The 22,645-nt window shown below is 36.5% G+C and overlaps 2 protein-coding genes across 3 annotated transcripts in view; one reads left to right on the forward strand and one right to left on the reverse strand.

Moving 5' to 3' along the window:
• LOC121592937 (potassium channel subfamily K member 18) overlaps window positions 1-838 on the forward strand; it is a 50,194-nt gene extending 49,356 nt beyond the window's left edge. Inside the window, exons 8-9 of the mRNA XM_041914874.1 lie at window positions 549-653; window positions 737-838. Of these exons, the coding sequence (XP_041770808.1) occupies window positions 549-653; window positions 737-838 (207 nt within the window). The remainder of the gene's footprint in view (window positions 1-548; window positions 654-736) is intronic.
• Window positions 839-1,018: 180 nt separating this feature from the next.
• Window positions 1,019-3,206, reverse strand: LOC121592938 (serine protease persephone-like). Of its 2 annotated transcripts, none has more exons than XM_041914876.1 (3): window positions 2,682-3,206; window positions 2,442-2,619; window positions 1,019-1,461 (listed from the first exon to the last, which is right to left on the reverse strand). In XM_041914876.1, exons 1-3 carry the CDS (start codon window positions 3,165-3,167, stop codon window positions 1,103-1,105), a joined length of 1,023 nt encoding a protein of 340 aa, XP_041770810.1. In that variant the 5' UTR covers window positions 3,168-3,206; the 3' UTR covers window positions 1,019-1,102. The 2 variants fall into 2 exon arrangements, with proteins under 2 accessions (XP_041770810.1, XP_041770809.1); XM_041914875.1 differs by having other exon boundaries at window positions 2,676-3,205.
• Between the last annotated feature and the right edge of the window lie 19,439 nt (window positions 3,207-22,645).

Consider the following 22,645-nt stretch of genomic DNA (forward strand, 5'->3'; position numbering starts at 1 on the left):
AAATCTGATATTTATTTATTTATACACATATTTTTATGTGTTTATTTACGTATTAGTTATTTTATTAATTCATTAATGTATTGATTAATTTACTTATTTAATTATTCATTTATTTATTTACTTGTTATTTTATTTGTTTATTTGTTTATTTATTTATTTTATTGATTTTTTTATATATTCTTTTTTATCTATTCATTAATTTATTTACTTATTTATTAATTTATTCATATATTTTTTATTGATTCATTTATTTATAATTTATTTATTTATTTATTTATTTATTCATTTATTTATTTATTTATTTATTTATTTATTTATTTATTTATTTATTTATTTATTTATTTATTTATTTATTTATTTATTTACTTATTTATTTTTTTATTTATTTTATTCATTTATTTATTTATTTATTTATTTATTTATTTATTTATTTACTAGTTGTATTGACTAAGAGACTATGCCAAAACTGCGTACGAATATGAAAAAAATGCACTGGCCAGAGATTTCTAAAAGTGTTTATTACTACAACATGTCATTTTATTCCACAGCTACAAACCAAAGGAGATACCAAAATGGAAATTAGTTTCATTCTTTGTGCGGTCTATCTATTGCTCGGAATGGCTCTGATTGCTATGTGTTTTAATCTGATGCAGGTAATTGTTCAACAGATAGCATGAAAGCATTAAAAATAGCATAAGCATTAAAAAAACTCATATATTTTTCTGTTTGCCATTAGGAACAAGTCATCTATAAAATAAGGTCACTTAAAAAGTGTGTCAGAGGATGTTTTCGTTGTGCGAAAGCAGTACCGGTACCAATGGAAGAGCCTGAAAGCTAGAAACATGAGATCGTTTCTCATCAACTCTCGATGCATTAAATATTATTCAAGCTATCAAAGACATAATGTACGATGGTATAATAATGCTAAAAGAAGACACAGTTGAAAAACCTACCCCATGTTTAATGTTATGACTATGAAGTTACGAATAATTTATACATTCCAATTCCTACGAAAAAACTAAATAAATGTGTAGCCGTATAATGTTGTATGTATTATTGAGTTGCAGAAAATGTTGAGACGCTTGAGATGTTGAATTACACTTTAGTTATCCCTAGTGGCACTAACCGTTTCCTTGATCCAACCAAAATATGATGCAACACGTGTGTATAACCCTGGTGAAGATGATCCGCAGCCGAATCCCGTCGATATCACTCCAATCAAATATAGATTGTTATTCTGTTTTGTTTGCAATGGTCCACCTGAATCTCCACTGCACGCATCGATGTGTTCGGTAACATTATCTGCCAAAGCTCCCTGCGCACAGTACATTTCATCGGTTATTCCTTGATGGAGTTTTTTGTTCGGGGATGCCTTCAATAATGATGCATAATGATCTTTGCAATCATTCTGCAGCACGGTCCGTACTGTAGCAAACATTAATCGAGGTGATTGAAAGTGACCTAAAATATACAACCTCATTAGATATGCTAACATTTCACTTAAGGGGCGGGCTTGCCGTGAAAGCGTACAAATATCCAGTTGCGAGATACTACAAAAGTCTAGGATGTCATCAGCAATCCAGAATAATCATTTGGGTTGTTTTGTCGAGAAATAGATTATTTCACTAGGCAAGAATCTCGTGAAAGTCATTTTTTAATGAAAAATCTGCCATGAAGGTTTAATTATACACCTCCAAATTTAAGCACAATAATATTAATAACGATGCTAATAAAGAGTTTATCGACATGAAGGATCTCCTGTTGTTCCTTAACTTAGACACTTAATTTTCCTACACATTGGAATATCACAAATCGATGAGTATATGCTCTGGCAATGCTAGTGAAAAACATCAGGTAGATACCGAAACGAATTTAGCCATTTCATTAATTGTTATAATTAGAGTTCTAGAATTAGAGACTTACAGGATTTTTCAAGTCGAACATTGTTGAGGTTTCGAATGTAAACATTGTTATTCACTGCATCCAAGATGTTTTTCAACAGCTGTCAAATGGTTTATTTGCTTCAAAATGAAATTTCAGTTTCAACACATGATTTTCAACATATAACAAAGAACTGTCAAACTCAATCCAGCTTGAGTCGTGTTGAAAATCATGCTGTAGAAATAAAAAAATATTGTGATGGAAATGAAATATCAGATCGATGTGGAACAACATTTTACATGCAGTGAATAACAATGTTTACATTGGAAACTGACTTGGAAAACCCTGTATCTCATACGCACATGAATTGTCAATTGATGCCGATGATTTAACATTATTGACTGGTAACTTTAATTATTCAATGCCAGCACCATATTGGCCAGCATTGGCAGGTTAACCGGTCATTTTGTAAAAAAAAAATTAAGGCTAAACTCCTGAAACACCCACCACCATACAATGAAATTAACGTTATTCATTTATTCATTTATTTTTTTACTTACTTTCTGTAGCACCCCATCCAGCAATAACAAGATCTTCGCTTAAATGCAAATCAGTCTTACTGATGTATGGACAAATTGGAAGCACACGTTTGTTAAACCTTATATTTTGTTCGAGTTCTACCAAAGCAATATCATGGTATTTTAAAGATGTTTTATATTTTGGGTTCAAGATGAAGCTCTGAAAAAAAAAAATTAAACATTTTCTACTTCGTAGCATAACCTACAGGTTTATACCTTTACAGTATTTTGTTGATCGCATTGCATCGATTCAGCACAACCGAGTCCCGCAATGTTCACCGGATTGCAATGTGCAGCGGTAAGAAGAAATCGTTCGGAAATAATATTCGCACTGCATGTCCAAGCAATCCCATCTTCTTCATTTTTCAACCCTAATCTAGCAAGGTGGGGAAACATTCCAGGTTCTGCTTCAATGCCATGCCAGATTTGAAATTGTTTACTATTTTCGCAAAAATCAAGAAACGGTTGACAGCAAATCACTCTGTAGAAGGCATTTTGTTGGCACACCGGGGTATGCTCTTGATAGGCTATGGAGTGCACAAAAGCTGGATCACATAAAGAAATATTCATGCACTTTCCACCGATAACTTGAGGAGTGTCACAACTATTTCCTTCCAATACCCGTATATTAATGGGCCTTCTTACTGAACCAAATGTGCTATAAATGAATAATATATACATCATTACAAGTAGCCGTACATGTACCATGTTTTTCAAATGCTTTCGTTGAACTAAAGTAAGTATGCACATGAACACATAGACTGTTGTTGATAACCCGAGCTACAATCAGTTATCAGTACCACTATGGTTAATGAGCGGTCAGAATCCAACTAATCAGTTGGTTATGTAGAATTGTTATTTACAAATTGTTTTATACATTATTATATTGTGATTAATAGCGAGCATCCACAAGTGTGGTCCAAAGCAGCCTAAGTCATACAAAATTATGAAAAAGTCTGCGCATTTGCGTTCTGGCGTCCACCCGACGTTTACTGAACCGAACCAAATAGTTGTGTTCGTTAAACATGTGTGCGTATCAGGTAGCAGCATTTGTACTCCTTACCTGGCATATGTCGCTGTGATATCGAGCGAGACACCTGATGATTAAAATAATGCCTTTTTAATTTATAATTTAATAATTTTTAGCAAAGTTATAGGAAAAACTATAACCAGAAAACTTAAAATAAATAAAATATTTGTCTTAAACATGGAAAAATAATAGAGTTTAGTTTGTTCATGTTTTCCCTAGTACTACACATTGAAGAATAACTTATTATAAAGCTTTCGTCCAAAAATCAAGATATACTTTTTGCAACTTTACAAAATTATATTTTTTAATTATCAGTTTGTACGAAGTATAGGCCGTATAACTTGTCTTTATAGTATTAATTTGGAATGGATAATAAAGAACAAAGATAATTTAAATAGCAGGCATTTTAATTACTAGATAAAATGGCCCGATAACAGGGCTACGCAACGTATATTGGAGGGTATATAAGAATTCCACTTCAATCAACCATTTTGTTTTTGGATGGTTTGCAAAAGGTTTTCTTGTGTACTTTTATTATGAATAACATATATTTATATTTATCAAAATTCACACTGTTTGAGATACATTTACTTTACCTTTCGGATCAGATGTTCCAGGTAATATCAAGTCTCGTGGTATCTTGCCATACGCCTTACCGAAATCCGGAAATGTCGTATGCCATATTACACTCGCCGGTGCAGAGCAGAAATTCTATGAACTTTTTCCGCTCTTCAGTATCTTGAACAGTCTGGGCTGTCTGCACACGCATGTTTCCCGCACACGCAATTCCCTAAATTTGCCACCCACAATGCTCCGCCGAATACACTGTTGGAGAACCTGGACGTTGATACCATGAAGAACGATTGGCATTATCTGTCGGAAGTCGCCAAATATCAGCACTACCTTATCATCGGCGATTGGCGATTTCCCAAAACATCCTGCTAGACGCAATCGAGAGCGCGAGATTCTATAGCAGGGCCTTTTCAGTTCGCGGGTCCCATTGCTTCACATATAATGGTGTGGAGGGCAATTTTTCCGTTGACTGTAGCTAATGCGAACGTTTAAATTTTGTCTTTATAAGAAAATACTAACATAATATACAAAACATTTATAGCTTTCTATTATTTAAGCTTGGTCTACGTCTCTGAAAAGCAACAATTAAATTTTCTTTTAAAAAAGTCACATTAATTAAATTTAATTAATTTTAATTTTTTTAATTTTAACCATTAATTTTAACCATTACAAAGTCATCACGGGCCGCATAATAGGCTCTCGAGGATCGCATGCGGCCCACAAGTCGTAGTTTGGAGACTCCTGTTCTAAAGCATAGCGGCTGCTGATGGATGTCTTGTTCCATACAATAAGTGATGCCTGTTGCATCAATTCAACCTGTGCTGACTGTACACGGATGTTACAGGAACTGTTAGCGTCCAGGGTGAACGATAGCTTGAATGTAGAGTGCAGGGTACGTCCCCCGGTCAGCAGCAGAGTAGCAATTCCACTAGAAGCCTCTGCGATTGCAATTTTCGATTAGGTCGCGTGTACGCAAGAATAGTTTTGAGTAGAAACGGTTTTCCGGTGCTACCAGGTTCATCAAGGATAGATTGTTCTGTCAAACCGTAGCTATCCACTGCTGCAGTAACTACATCGTACACTGTTCGTTGTTCATTCGGTGCACGTTTGCTAACATAATCACATCGATAGCATAAAAGTGCGCGCTCGGAATCTCGGAAACTCGGATTCTCGGAAACATCGCCAGCGTCTTATGTGGCGTCATTCCGCGCGGGTTCTGATCAATGAGTCGTAGCGCTTTGAGGAGCTTGACAGCTCGCAGCAGCCGATTCTGCTCGGAGTCTCCAACGGAGTACCGTGTAAACGTGGGTAACAAGAGAGTAATCCGCAACGCTTTGGTTATGATAGTTCGAGAAAAATTAGGGGCATTTATTAGCTGGCATCGCGAAATAAATGGTTTAAAATTAACAGTCGTTTAAAATTACGCAGAGTTAACGACTCCCAGAGTTAACGACTCCCAGAGTTAACAAATGAACTCAATGCGTTCGCGATGCCAAATTCTAGCTATTTTTAACGACTCTGGGTAATTTTAAACGACTGTTAAAAAGAGTTCATTTATTCGCGATGCCGGCTATTATCTCAGCAATTGGCTTATATATGCCACTCACGGTAACTCATATCTTACTCGGAAATGATCGTATCTGAATCCTAACGAATAGTGTGTTGCACATTATCACAACCAGTCCAGATATTGTCGGTGAAAGTCTTCACAAATGTGGTTCACGTTTGCGTCCTACAATAAGAGAGGATTTTGGGACATTCACTCCGACAATATAAGGGCAAATAGATGACGCAGATAATTAAACATTTTAAATGAGACTGCTTCCTGTAGGCTGGATATTTTGGTGTCGTCCTGCAGCAATCCGAACATCAATAGTACGCCATGCGGCCAATAACGATTTCAGTCTGGCGGCTGCGTGCGATCCACTGGTTACCCGTACCATACGACGGAAGTTGTTGCAATTAATTTTAAGCTTACCTGTATTTATTTTTTCCTTATGTTATGGTAAAAGTAAGGCTCAGCCCTCTACGTTACATAGGAGAAGCGTTACATGCCTTGAAACATTCCCAAGCAACATTTTTATTATAGTTTTGTCCACGCGACCAGAGTCTATTTTTCGAATAAAAAATATTTAAAACTACGATGAAAATTAAAGTTTTATGTTTTAAGATTAACCAATATCAAGGAAATTTAATTCTGAAACATAAGTTATATACAAAGTTTATGAAAAATAGTCAATAAAAGTTCTAAAAACTCATGAAGCTTTAAATTGGAGTAACATTTCCAAAAGCAGAAAATAAAATAATATGTAAAACATATGTAATTAAGTTAAATATATGACATGTATTTATTATCTATGAAATCTACGTTTCTGGCCATTTTAAATCATAATTACATTTAGTTTAAAGGCACTATTATAAAGGCCGTCTCATGCCGGTCTCATGGTACAGTCGTCAACTCGTACGACTTAACAACATGCCCGTCATGGGTTCAAGCCCCAAACAGACCGTGCCGCCATACGTAGGACTGACTATCCTGCTATGGGGGGAAATCAATAAGTCACTGAAAGCCAACCCCACAAATGGGCTGGCAGGCCTTGACCGGCATCGGTTGTTAAGCCAAAGAAAAAAAAAATTATAAAGGCGATGAATTAGGTTTATAAATAAATTTGCACATTGATTATAATTTCAATATAATAGTTCTACACCAATAGTGGGCTAAGAAATGTATAAGCATTTTAATATTTAAATTGTTTTAAAAGTAATTCTTAAATTAAATAACATTAATGAATATCAAATATAGTAAGGTAATAGTCATATAATTTGTTTTTATTTTAATGAATCATCAATTAATCTAAACCTTATGAACGATTGCTGAACATTCATTAGATTTCGATTATTAGACATTGTTATCAATCAATTTGCTCATCCACGACGGTTAAAACAGGCGTTCAAAAAAATGCTGCTTGGGTTTGTGGTAAACTGGCGTTACGCGTAACGCTAGCGTAACGTAGAGGGCTAAGCCTTACTTTTACCGAATTAGGACAACTTAACATTAGTTCTTTTCGACTATTACAGAACCCAAATTGATCAACAGATTTTTTTCATTATTTACATGTGCCAGCGGCCTTCGCTGCGCAATAAAACTTAATTATGACCTCAAAGGTGGTAGTTTTGTCGATTTCTTCATAGGTGCGGCGCCACGGAGGTGACATAATGCTGACAAATTTGGCAAAATATGAGCTTTTGTCAAAATTTCGTAAGCGAGCAGGCAGGAAATAAAGTTGACAAAAGTTGACAAAAAGTGACAAAACTTGACGTTTGAAAACAATCTTAAACAAACAGCTATTTGGCGCAGTTGTGACCTATCGCTATGGTAATATTTCTAAAATGCATGTTTCTATTTGATTTATGTACCTTTTTAGGACTTCTTAAACAAAATTTCTAGGATATTCAGATGATTCAGCCTTTTGCAGTTCATGTATAGATTTTTGAAGCGGCCACGAGAAAGTTAGTTTTTGCAATTGACAAGCAGTTTTGACAAAGTTAAAGTTTGCCTTCTAGTTTAGGTATTTTTTAACTATTTGTTCAAAATTTCAAAAAAAATAATTATAGAATAACTTCAACATTTTTAAGTGTAATTTGAAAATTTCTCAAGATATTGGTAAATGATTGGAAAACAGCTGGATGTACCATCATTTCATAGAGCAGCTGTATTCTACCTCTATTAAATGGAGTGGTCCAGGATTTTATTTGTTTTTTTTTTTTCTTTAAATTCTTAACCCTGACATACAATGCCAATACTATTGAGCTATATATACCAATTGCCAGCTTTAGTAACAACCTGAAAAAAAAGAGTAAGATGTTATTCGTTCTGCTGATAAATTTTTTTATTGTAAGTCACATATTTGATACAGCTAGGTGTTTTACAATGTGAGATTTAAGAATGGATTGACTTTTTTCTGTGAATAAAACAAGTTGACACTTCAATTCTGCCAGAAATCTGCCAGAGTTAATTTAGCCTATATTATCAATTCAGAACTACCTAAGTGTTAGTGATACTATTTATACGTTTTTTTACTCAAGAAAAAGGCTTTCCAAATGTGGCTTAAAGTTAGTAGGAAATATCATTGGTGTAATAAGTAGGTTATTAATATTAATAATTATTTATTCCATTATTCTGGCACGTATGTAGGCAATATTTACGGTCATATTTTAATAATATTAAAAATTAATATTGATATTACTAGTTATTAATATAAATATTACTAGTCAGAATCAAAAAGGACCCCAAAACAATCCAAAACTGATGCCCCATTGAACTTCCCCAATGATCATCCGTATCATGAAGAACATTCTTACAAAAGTACACAAATAAGGAGCACCTGTAAATGAGCAGCAAATCTGGTAAAGACCAAAAATCCTTCTCTGCGAACAGTTCACTTGCAGAGACATGCGCATTTCGAGTTAGTGCTAGTTTCCATTTGTGTACCCTACTTTTCTCCATGGAACCTGGCTATTTTCCCTGGGATACGTGGTGTATGTTTGTGTGAGTATTGAAATATTTGCTCATCTTTAAACATAATCAGCGAGAACGTTTTACTGACGTGCTCTCCACTGTTGAGAGGATTTCAAGAAACTCATGTCTGGTGTCTTTAATCTCTTCTATGTGGTAAAATTAGTTATACGCGAGACTCGGGTGTGTGTGAACAACGACGCTGCATTTATCTGCGGAAAATAACATTTGATATGCCTCCAACAAACCAGGAGCACCTTGCAGCATCCTGATGCTATGTGCATATGCCACAAACAATAGTTTGCATGAGTGTGAAATATTACCGTTCGTGATAAAACAGTTGTTGAAAAAATGTTTCTGTCTTAAGCCGCTGAAAAAGGCATCACTAGCCTGGTGATACGCGAATAAGCTGGTATATTGCATTTCATCTAGTATCATAAGCTATGTGTTGTACTTCGTCGGAGTTACTTTCCTATGTGGCAATGTTCCTGTAATCCCGTTTTCTTTTTCTAAGCTCAACAAACTTGACTGTGAGCGCTGTGGTACACTTAAAACGAAAAGAATGCGATGTCTTTTTGACTAAACACAGTATGGAATTTATTTATGGAAATGACTGTGTTTGTGCAAAAAAGAGATTAGTATGTGGTTTCCATGTATCCGTATTCCATGCCGAATATACCCTTTGTGGTTGAAAGCTCATGTGACAATTTTCTAGTGTAAATGCCATAATATTGGTTTTACGGTGCTTAAAGGGAATAAATACGTGGATCTAATATGCAAAACAGCAAGAGAAGAGCATCCAATCCAACGAGTTGAAAACTAATATATCTTTTCATTAGACAACTTCTCATTCCCATATGCTGTGAATGAGTACATGCATGAGAATATTGAGTAAGGTGTGGCATAAGAAATGTGAATCATGTAAAAAGTAAATAATTTGGGTTTTATTACTAGCCTTAGTGCACGATATAAGAAAAATCGATGAAATTTCAGTGCGGGTGGATAAAGATTGTCTCATAAATAAGATAAAACCAGGGCTACATTTGGGAAGCAGCATAGTGAAGAAAGAAGAATTCCTCTCACAACAAATTCGCTCCCTGATGGTGCTTATTTTTATATATTTTTATTTTTCTACAAGAGTGAAGTTTCATCTTCTCGTTGCCTTCGATCTCCTGGCAAAGTTATACTGTTCAAATCAAAAGCTCAAGCTTCCAAGACCTAAATCAAATGATGTGCAGTTTTTTTGGTCTTTTATTAACATAATTCGCTTCGACATCACTGAGATAAAATATATTCCAAGGAAAGAGTAAAAGAACATCCACACGAGGAAGTATTTACCACAACGATACAGATTAGCAGTAGTGTTGGTATGTTGCATTCTAGCCTTGCATTCCTTCATACAATCATAATTGAGAATAAAAACTAAGCAAAATATTTTAATCGGCAGTCTGTTCCCGAGCCATCCGCCATCGCATATACGCGGAAGTCGAATATTATAATCATTCACCTAAATACATTTAAAAAATAAATATTTCTGATTTAAATTAGCACTTTTACACACGAAATAATTTGTTAAATAGGATTTGCGAAGAAATGATATTTCTAAATATACAGCGATTTCATTTTTTTATGAAAAACAGCAATTTATTTTACTTACTTACTTATCCAGCTTTGCGGTCTTGGTCTGCCTCAGGAGTGGCCGAAAGCGCTCACGGTCTCGCGCCTTCGTCCGCCAGTCCGTTATTTATTTATGTAATTATGTAATTTATATATTTATGAATATGTATATTTATGTAATTTATGTAATTTATTTTACATTTGACAATTTTTAAACCTATTTGAACGGATATGATACATACACTGTAAATTTAGAAAGAAAAAATGCGTATCTCTGAACCCGCGTAAGTTGAGAACCGCATAACAGACTGAATTGTTATTCCTTGACTTGATTACCAAAACCATTTATAAATGAACTGTCGCTCTTCCCATATCTAATTATGAACTACTCCCACTTTTCTGCCCTGTTAAGAAACGGATGATTTTACGATAGTTTGGTTATATGGGTATTGAGAATTTGCAGCTGAAAGCTTCATACCCATTGTACATTGCATTCTTTGTCAGTGTAGGCACTGCATTTTTATTATACGCATTTTTACGTATTAAGTATACGTATTACGTATTTTTTATTGTACTCAACAACTGTATTCGGGTCAAATTGGTCACATGGCTATCAATTACTAGTTTAGTTTCAGTGACCAAAGCATGATAATAAATTCTGTGAGTTCACAGTCCATAAGGGTCTTGAGCCCATGTGCGGGCATTTAGTTAGGTTGAAGAATTGACGATTGCGCGAAGAGACCATCTGAGAAAATGTTATGGTCTTTCTTTATTTTTGTGGGCATGCTTCTACTGAATGCCAGTATTTTCTTCCAAAAAATATTAAAAGCTGTTTAAAAAGATATTTTATAATATTGAACAATCTCCTTCTTCTTCTATGTGGCGTAACGTTCTACGCGGACCTGTGCCGACTTTCGAGACTTATTCAATACCACGCATCCGACTAGTCAGTCGTTGCTACAGAGGGACGGTCCTTTTTAGGCTAAAGCCCATGATGGGTCATGTTTGGTCATACAAGTGCCCAAGTATTAGTATTGAAATAATTCCCATTTTTTCCGGAGTCGAATCGAACCGATTCCGGATAGAATCGAAGTACGTCCGGCTTTTTTGAGCAGGGGGGTGGGGATGGTCAAAGATGTATACAGATACTCGTTCAGAGTCGTTGACTCTAGCTCGTGAAGCTCGTTCGGACTATATTTAAAAAGAAAGAAATTAAGCAGAAGTGGAATGGGGGGAGTGTTGTCTCGGAACGATCTGGAGTTATAATTAGTTCTGCAAAACTGCAAAGCCCAGAAAAAGAGGAGTGGATCCACGACTCCAGAAGAATCTCTCTTTCAGTTCCTGTGAATAACAACCACTTTCAGTTAAACGTCGTAGAACTGATGTTTATTTGTTCTTCTTTTAAGACTTCTTTTTTCTTCTACTAGAAACACTTGATTGCTGTGTAAGTAGGTTTTATAACATGTCCACCTTCAGTTCAAATCTCCTTTGAATCTCCTTTCAATCCTCCTTTATTAGTGACATCGTATCCATATCATAGATAATCATAACATCCCCCAGGCAAAAACTGACTGAAGCTATTACACCTACAAATTATCTTGTTAACAATGTATATACTTTTATTTTTGGTTACCAAAATCCTCCAACTAATCTGTTCAAAATACTTTTTTTTAATTTCTCACTGGCTTTTACATACAAATTTGTAAAGAAATTGTAAGATTCCGATTTGGAAAGAAGAATCGGAAAACTTTCTTCATATGTCTTTGAAGACACTCTTTAGCTATGTACATGCAAAAAATCAGTCCATTATCTTTTAAAATATCGGAACTCCATTCATAAATGTGATAAAAGGTATGAAATTTAGGCGGTCCTATGAAAGTCGAACAGTCTTCATTTCATAGCACAATGACCACATAATTTGCCAATATTAGCTTATATGATGCTAAAATCATATGATATCAGTTTTTAAAGGCCCATAATCCAGTTCCAGTCAAAACCAAAACAACCCGTGCCGCATCTGACGTGTGTTTTCGAAGACGACAATTGTGAAATTGAAATGGACAGTGTACCAAAAACGGCTTGACTTGTTTGTAAGTGGTAGACAATCGTGTTTTTCAAATCGAGGATTGCTAGTTGACTGTGGACAGTTGTTAATTGGAATGGAAAACCCTGTAAGTCACTGAAAGCCAACCCCACAAGTGGGTTGGCAGGCCTTCGGCATCGGTTGTTGAGCCAAAGAAGAAGAAGAAGAAATTGGTTGCTGAGCATGTTTGAACATGTTAATAACAAGAATCGTATCTCTCTTTAGCAAGATACCCTAACAAGTTCAACGGTTTTGATCATAAATATCCTTCTAGATTTTAACAGCCTTCGCGACATTTTATGCATCAAAACTATTGTTTTTTTGCTTCATTGTTGCATAAATTCTAAATCTAAAAAAAGATTCTATAAAGAGTATTCCTAGACTGTTTGCCTTAAACTTGGAACAATATGTCACTTCCTTACTAGCTGTTGGAAACTGTTGTAAGGTTTCCAACGGACTGTCAACTGAGGCGATGTTTTGTGTGTGCGCAAGCAGATAAAAAGGGAGAAAAACCGGAAACGGGTTCATTGCGGTCAAAAATACATACGAACGAAGATACGAAGGAAATAAAGAAAAAAACAAATTTCTTGGCGCACCTTAAGTGCTAGCCTAAAGAATTTACTTTGTTTTCTATTTTAGTTAGAGCGGCAGTTTCTAACACTAGCGTAAAGCCTATTGTTATAAATTTGTTACAACCGATAGCTCTGACACGGTCTTCTACCAATCTGTTTTGTTGTCTTATCAATTGATTATGTTCACGTAGTCTTATACTCGAATTATTAAACATGAATCATTATTGTTTGTATCAATGAACCGCAAAAACGGATGCTGTTGAAGACTTCTCCACATGATTGTATTTAAATATTTCCTTAACATTCATATGTTTCTCGTCTTTTACTTGTATGAATTAAGGTATGTTCCAGCACTAGTCGCGGAACGCTTTAACACGAGAATTGAATTTCGATGAATTATACAAAAAAAACTTTATTGGCGCAATTTTATCTGTGTGTCTCCTAGGTTGTGTTTCGCTATATGTTCGATTAGCTACTGAACTTTCACGGTCCCTTCTCTCTTTCTCTCTCTCTCTCTCTCTCTCTCTCTCTCTCTCTCTCTCTCTCTCTCTCTCTCTCTCTCTCTCTCTCTCTCTCTCTCTCTCTCTCTCTCCCTCTCTCTCTCTCTCTCTCTCTCTCTCTCTCTCTCTCTCTCTCTCTCTTCCTCTCGTAGCGCTCTCAATCGTCTATAAATTTCTCGCCTCATCCGTTTATAGCGCTATATGGTAGCCTGGCTATCGCTGTCATCCTGGCTATCATTCGGGTACCGATTATCAACTTATCGATCCTAACGATCGATCGACCCTGTCTGTTATGTAGAAAAGCTGATAAAATTGTCTTTATAACTTCATTCCTGATACAGTGGCGAGCAAAAAAAAGTGCCCACTACATACATTATTAAATTTTTTACATTTTTTCCGTGAAAAATGAAGTTATTGTACTGCTTTATTTTTTGAAACATTGTTCGTGATATGCTTAAGAATGCGCAGTACCATAGCATGACAAAAATAAGATTGCTTCAAGAATTTTTTTTTTTCAGAGTTGATCAAAATCGCTGTGCCAAAATAAAGTGTCCGTTTTATTCATTCCACAGAAAATATTTTTCTGAACAAATATAATATCAAAATTATAATTTATATGCGATCCACTGGCATTCTTTACATGTTCGAGGACCTTTGACATAATTTATTTTATATCTATTTGCATATATTTGACGTTGGTTCTTCCTAAGAGTTTTTCAGATCTTTAACATATTTTGTTTTTACTAATCACGTCAATCTCACCACATTTGCATCAAAATTTGCAATCGAAATCTCCATAGGATTAAAATTGAGACTAAGTGGGAGCTATTAAAGAAGTTTTATTCGATTCAATTGAAAAAAAATTTAAAAAAATATTCATGTATAGCTTAATACGTCTTCCTAATGGAACATTAATTTATATACTAACTTATTAATTTATTTACTCTGATATTTAAATTGGTTGATCCGGACCGGAGAGCGGAGAGCGCATGATCTAGGTAATCTAAAACGCAGATGAGTACCCAAACTAGTTGACTAACCCAAACTCAAAAAACCTCTAATGACTGATTTAATAACCATATTGGTCAATATTGGCATGACGTGATCATTTCACTATGATATAAAGACTGTCCGACTTTCAGTGCACCGCATAAATTTTATACTTTTTATCACAATCAGATAAAAAGTAAAAATATGAGGTGTTCGACTTTAGGTTACCGTCACTGTATGGCCGAAAATGGCCGCAAAAACTGCGTATCTCGAATTTCCGCGTAAGTCGAATCTCGTGTTTTCCAGCCCAAATATTACTAATTTTCGTGTAATTTTGCTGATAGGAGGGGGATTTAGCCACTTAATTAATTATGTGATATGAATCTGACTGGAAATAATAGTTTTAAACCATTAAAATGGTTTTGAAAATTTGTTCAAAAGGGAAATTATTTGGCATTGGGCAATGGTCCGTTGAAGATTAAACAATAAATAATAACAACTGATGGGCAAGCAGTACAATTTGCTCAAAGAACTGTCAATTTTAGAAAAGCGCGCATCTCTGAATCGGCGTATAAGAGGTACCATGTATATCCTCTGCAAGTTCTGACGTTTAACAGACTCGACTATTGTCACCGGTTACTAACATGAGGTCGATCTGGTTGAAAGCTTCTCGATCCGGGGACGCCCACGCCCCCATCTGCGCGCAAATTTGGTACTTCCAACGATCTGATTGAGCGCTGCAGTGAACTGGACCAATCTACTACCATTATCGTTGCTCAGGTGGAAATGTGAGGAGGCTGATTGGGAAAAATTCAAAATATAAATGACATACACACTACCCTTAGATGATCCTCCATCCCTTACCTGCTTTACAGAGACTATAACAAATGCAGCCTTAACTAATATCCCTCTTACAAAAGGTACAGTTGGCAGAAAGTCCATCTCCTGGTGGAATAAAACAGTTGCCCTTGCCATTAAGACTCGACGAAAAGCACTGAAGAGTCTCCAACGTTAAAAAAAATCTATCAATATTTTTACCCCGCTCTTGGCTGATCAATACCGAGAAGCCAATCAAGATAAGCCGTGAAATTTGCAAAAAAATCATCTTGGGCAATTTTTTTTAAATCAACCCTAAGAAAACCACCAAATATTCCAGAAAGTTGCAATTTTATCCGGTAAAAACCACCAATCTGTACCAATCATTCAAAAACAGAAAACACAATTATTCCACCAACAGAAACAACTGAGGCTTTAGCTAGATACTTCTATGATACGGCTGCAACACACAATTTTCCATCTCATTTTCTAAGCCATAAATTCATCTCTGAGTCCCTTTCACCCATTGACGTTTTCGACCAAAACTACAATAATATTTTTTCTCTTAATGAGCTTAATTGGGCTCTTAATAAATGCCTTGGCATGTCTTCAGGCCCGGACAACATTGGTTATCCAATGCTTCAAAATCTTCCTTACCGGTCCAAAACAGTCCTCCTTCAGATTTAGTTGGTCCGATTGGTCCGTTTCACAATTCCCATTTCAAAACCCAATAAATCACCACATGCAATAGATAGTTACCGCCCCATTTCTCTCCTGATTTGCATTGGCAAAAACATGGAGAGAATGGTAAATAGAAGACTGACACAAGAATTAGAAGACCGGAACCTCCTTAGTACCAATAAACACGCCTTTAGAGGTGGGAAAGGTACTGAGACATATTTTGCCGAACTTAATGAACTTTTAAAAACTCACTACCCCAAAAGCCACCACACTGACTGTACAATATTAGACTTATCGAAAGCTTTTGACAGAGCCTGCTGACATACAATCCTTGAACAGCTCAATATGTGGGGTTTTGGAGGACCCATTATAGCGTATCTTCAAAGCTTCCTTTCAAATCACAATTTTAAAGTTTTAATTGGGACTCAATCCTCTGATCTGCATGTCCAAGAGTATGGTGTTCCCCAGGGTACCATTCTCTCTCCCACTCTTTTTCTGATCAGTGTAGAATCCGTCTTCCGCCTCATACCCAATAACATTAAAGGTTGCATGTATGCTGATGATATAGTTCTTGTCTCAGCATCCAACAATGGAACCGAATCACGCACAACTTTACAAGTTAACTCAATGAAAAAAGTGAACTCAATATAGTTCAGAAATGGTCACGTTGGATAGGTTACACAATTTCCCACTTCAAATCCAAAATAATTGACATCTGCAATAGCATACATCATATTCTATAACCCATTAGATACAATAACTCAGTAATACCAAATACACGCACAGCCGGTATCCTAGGATTGACTTTTGATCGTCACTTGACATTTAGAGCACACACTACACGAGTCAAAAGGGAAGCGAAGAACCGTATTAATCATTTCAAAATGCTTGGTACCGGTCAACATCGCGCTTCCCGCCAAACACAACTTCAAATCATCAATAGCTGGCTTGTACCAAAACTACTCTACGGCATTGAAATAGTTTTCCGGCAAAGGAAAAAAAAATCGCACCACCTTACCATACCGCTATCCCGCTCTGGGGGATTCCGTCACGAGCCCCATAGCATCACTTATGTGTGAAAGTGGACTTCAACCTTTCGACCACATCTTAACCGACAAGATAGTAGCAGCTGCAGGACGAATGATGTAGAACAACATCAAAACCGATGCCATTATTCAAAGGGCAAACGCCGATTTCACCACCCTCAGTCACTAAACTCATCCAAATCGGTAGTCACCCCTGGTACTGCCGCCCACAACAAATAGACTGGACCATCAAAATCAGCTTCGGGCTGGTTGCAATAGACTCATTGTAAACCGTCATTCCAGCAGCAATTTTTCAGCAAAAATACCTTAACCACTATCTGATCTACACTGGCGGATCAGTACAAAACGGTTCCACCAGCTGGGGAATCTACTCTAGCATCGACAATAGCACCATCCGACTACCATACCATACCTCAATCTTCAATTAAGAAGCAATAGCCCTGGTTATTGCAGCCGGCGAAGGTACGCAGAGACAAACCCAACGTTATCTTCACAGACAGTGCAAGTGTCTTTCAAGCACTTGAATCTGAAACCACCCGTGACCCGAACATCCTACAACTCTGCAATATACCAAATTCACCTCAAGTCACATTCTGCTGGATTCCTGATCACACAGGTATTCAGGGATACGAAATAACAGACCGACTAGTAAACACAGGACGTAATAACCCGGCCTGCTACCATAACACTCTTCCATGCCGTAACTTCATTTGCCTTAACAAAACTATCATCGCCAATAGCTGGAATGGTTATTGGGTTTACAGTGGCTGCTCTTTCCTGCGAACCATCAAGACCACATAACCGATTGAGAGAGGCAAATGAGTCCAATTGGCTCAAAGTCTCCATAAAAATAAAGAAAAAAAAAAATCAAGACCATATCATTACCATGGAGAGACCATCCATTGCACCAAGACCAGAGAATTTTATCACGACTTCGGATTGGACACACCCGGCTCACCCACACCAGCCCACCACTATGCAGTTTCTGTGGCGTCGACATCACCGTCCGCCACATCTTAACCGAATGCCATGGATATACTTGCGAAACGCATCACCTGCAAATTGGGCCACAGCATCGACACCATCCTCTCAGCAGACAGCGATTGCCAGCATAAACTTTTTAAATTCCTTCGTATTACAAATCTTAATGAAGAACTCTAACCAAAATAATCTTCCAGAGTCGTACGTATGGGAGAAATGGTCTTGTTTGTATTTCTGTATTATTTGTTTGGATGTAAGCTTTAATTTATCGCCGACAGAGCTACTGAATTCACCAAATTTGAATGTAAAAAATAAATTCACGCACAACCTAAGTATATGTTTCAATACAACACATTTGTATGTTATTTATTTATCTTTTGAAGTATCTAAGTGATTACATAATAAAAAAAAAACAAAGAACGCAGCTTTAGAACAATAACAGTAACAGTAAAATAAACTGAATCCGCGGCCGCAAAATTCAGGTCCTTGTATTTTTGGCCTAAGATGTCGGAAAGAATTCTTCTTCTTCTTTGGCACAACAACCGTTGTCGGTCAAGGCCTGCCTGTACCACTTGTGGGCTTGGCTTTCAGTGACAAATTGATTTCCCCCCATAGCAGGATAGTCAGTCCTACGTATGGCGGCACGGTCCATTTGGGGTTTGAACCCATGACGGGCATGTTGTTAAGTCGTACGAGTTGACGACTGTACTACGAGACCGGCTCAACGAGACCGGAAAGAATTACTTTCTGAAAAATTGCTAAAAAGGACTCGATTTTTATTCAAGCTGAGCAGCATATCTGAAAAAAAAACACGATAAATTTGGAATTGTACGCAACTTATCTGGACAAGGATTTAATCGCGTAACGACCCATTGTGATGATGCGAGAATAATTCGGTTGACCAAGTAAAACCCCAAGTTATCTTCAAGGGAAATATTTATTCATATTTTTAAAAACGATGAATCTGGCTGTCAATCTCCGTACCATACGCCGGCGACTCAACGAGAGTGGTTTGAAATGTTGTTTGGTATCGATGCGCTTTTTCATAAGCAAGCAAAACAAAAGGAAGAGATTGGAATTTGCCAAAAAGTAGGCTGGATTTTTCCTTTTTTTTATTTATTTTTATTTTATTTTTTTTTTTTGAAGAGCGTTTTGTGGAGCGATGAGAGCAAGTATGAGCTATTTGGACAAAAACTTCGATCCAAGGTATGTCGCAGATCCTGTGACGCACTTAAGAACCCATACATTCAGAAGACGGTAAAGCATGGAGGGGGAGTTTGAGGATCGTTTTCGTAATCTTGGAGTTGGATGTTTGGTGCATATCAAGGAAATAATCGCCGCAGATGTGTATATTGACTTGTTGAATGAAATTCACTATTAAAAACTGGCCTAAAACAAATTATGTTTTTCAACAAGACAACGATCCCAAACATACGGCCATAAAAACTGCGTTCTTCGAATCAAACCGAATTAAGGTGCTTGAATGGCCACTCCAATCTCCCGATTTGAATGCGATAGACAATTTGTGGTGTTATTTGGACGATAAAGTAAACAAAACATTGGTCTCCAACAAAGATGACTATTTGATGCTTAGGAAACAGCGTGCGAGAAAATCGTTCCAAAATAGTATGATTCGTCGATTGGAAGCGGTGCTCAAGGGAAAAGGTGGTCATACCAAATATTAATAATTCCAAATTGTAAGGAGATATTTGATAAAAGCATAACTTGTGAATAATAAACCTAGTGTATGATTTGTTTAGTCGATTCCGATTCTCATCCTTTCCTAAGAGGTATTATATATTAAGAAAGTCATGCATAATTCTAAGAACCCCACTTCTACGACATTATTGTCTAATAGTAGGGCTACAACCTTCCGAAAGATAACATTTCTGTAATTATCACATTGAAGGAAATATTAAAGAATTAAAGAATAGTAAGAGAGTATGAATTTTTTTGTCCAGTACTGTAGCTAGCGGTACTTGCTCCGCTCGAATCAAAATCAAATCCCGCAGCGGGTGTCAAATTCCATACATTTTCAGAAAACACACACTCGCTCGCAGGAGCGATTACCTCTGCCTTAGCGATCAGGACATTATAAGGCCAATTATGTGACTCATTCGTTAGAGAAAAAGTGAGAGAATCGCAGTTTTGATATTATGATGCGTGTTTGACATCTCGATTTGTCTCTTGTTTGACATTTCCACCTGAAGTATTTTTTCATACGTTTGCTTTGCATGACTCAAATGGGGATACGTTTTTGTTAAACAGCTTTCCGTTCGATCAGAGTGACGGAAAGTGTTCTATTTTACAGTTTTCTATTAACGTAGTTAATATCAACCACACTACTAATTGCATGTAATTACAATCATAAATAAATAATTATCATTTATTACAGTAAAAAGTGTGGGAATAACAAAATGCATAAGAAATATAGAACAATTAAAAAACAGTTACACTTCAGGAAATATTTGGAAATAACTGGTGCTCTAATAGAAAAGATCGGGCCAGTCTGGTGATACAATCGTCAACTCGAACGACTTAACAACATGCCTGTCATGGGTTCAAGCCCCGAATAGACCGTGCCCCCATACGTAGGACTGACTGTCCTGCTACGGTAACAAAAACTCACTGAAAGCCAAGCCCACTTCACCAATGAGTACAGGCAGGCCTTGACCGGCAGCGATTGTTGTGCCAAAAAGAAGAAGAAGAAGAATAGAAAAGATCCTACCAATAAAATGCAATGCAACCACCGACAAACCGACGTGACACTTGCGTTACAAAACTGTCCGACACAAAGTGAGTGTATACAGTGAACCCTCTCTTATTTGACACCTCTCCAATTTGAGAAACCTCTCTTATTGGAACATTTTGCACAGTCCCTTGATTCCAGTACATTTTTGTTCCTCTAATTTGGAAAACCTCTGAAATCTGTGTCCCTCTTATTTGTGTATGGTGTTGCCATGGTTATTGAATGATGTATGCTCAAATTGGCGATTCTGTTCGCAGTTTCCTATAGCAACAGTTAAGGCTGCATACTAAATGTTCTGTCTCTTTCTTGTTTGGATGGACCTTTCATTCACTTTCCACCTCTGTAATTTAAAACCCCTCTTATTCGACAGTCCCATCGCCTCTCAAATAAGAGAGGGTTCACTGTATATCAGGTGGGATTATGGTGTTCTTTCTCACCAATACATCGACACACAATTTGATGGTTTGTTTCATAACAAAATCTAGTATGCCTTGAAGTTTAAACGAAATCTCGCAGAAATTGTATGTGGTTTTACTCAGGCGTAGCACGAAGAAAGAAGCCAAAAAAACTTACGTGGCAGCCAGTTCTTGGATTAAAACGAAGATTTGAAGGCTATAGATTCCAAAAAAGAACATTTCCTTCGCCAAATCTGATACATAGGCAACAATTATTGAATCCTTTCTGCCAGCAAGCAAGGAGCAATGTACCAACCGAACCAAATATAATTTGATACTGAAAGTGAGGAATTTATCAGAGTGTCTGCGCATATATCTTTTGGTCCTGTTCAACAGACCACCGATTGATATCGAATATCGAGTAAAATTTTGATAATTTTGAATAGAGTTAGGAATGAGTCCATCGAAAATTCATCAAAGCATCCAGTTTGTTATGGATCTAACTGTCAAACCAGGGTTTCTTCCTATTTTCCTTTTTAGATGTCAAATTGCACTGGATAAGCCCTCCTGATATATCAACTCACTTTGGTCACACCAAGGTGGAATATAGAGGAGGTGTCTTCTTAGCGTTTGGCATGTTGCCATTTTGAGATTCAGTTTGACAACAGCCGTCGATATTTTTTTACAGGCAGCAGCTACATTATAACGTGTAAAATGTCGATTTATGGAGTGTGGATGCAAAATACGAATTTTTCATGCTAAAAAAATGTGTATTAAACGAAAACAATTCATATATCATATCTAATACCAGCAACATTCGTCGTATTTGACAACTGCCGTCGATCCTGGTTTTGTGCTTTTTTCTAAAGCCTCGATGCCCAATTGTTCTACATGACGACACCTCCACTTTGGGTCACACACAAAAGTACTGTCATTTGCAGTAAAGGCGATCACTTTTGTCAAAATGAGCTCTGTTCTCGGCTGCTTAGATGGAAACAACTTTTCCAAATACAAATGGCGGAGGAAGTGTTAGGCAAGATTTAATGAAAATAATTGGACAAAATATCCAGAAAAATCATTTGATGGGTTTTCCAAATCAATACAAATGATGTGAGAAGTGGATAAAATATTCTTCATTGGCAGTTGGGGAGAAAAACAAAAAGGGGTTTTAGCAGTTTCTCCTCTGTGTCAGTGTAGTAAGCGAATCATTATAGAGATGGCGCTAGTGTTTCTCGTATTTTCATTTGAAATAAGGAGACATCTTTTGAAGCTCATTTTGTTCGAAGTGTCGATTTGTCGGTGATTTTACCCCACACAACTAGTTTAATCCATGCCAGTGCCTTACTCGCTATGCGGGAGACTTTTCCATATTATTTGTATGAAAAGTGAAATTATTGTATCCAGGATCATAAATGTGATGAAAAAAGTGGTAGTAGTTGGCAGATGAAATATTGATATCGAATCGTAAGAAACACTCGTAATATACACTTGTCCTTATTTATTCGACACTTCTTCTTCTGGAAAGATTTTTATATGAAATCATTCATAGTATCAAAACTCTGATTCACTTGAGCTATAATCAAAATTAAATAAATGTTCATGCTTACAATTAAGAACTTGATTACACATCGGCTGGA

This window comes from Anopheles merus, chromosome 2L, assembly GCF_017562075.2.
Source record: "Anopheles merus strain MAF chromosome 2L, AmerM5.1, whole genome shotgun sequence".
In the NCBI taxonomy this organism is placed as follows: domain Eukaryota; kingdom Metazoa; phylum Arthropoda; class Insecta; order Diptera; family Culicidae; genus Anopheles; species Anopheles merus.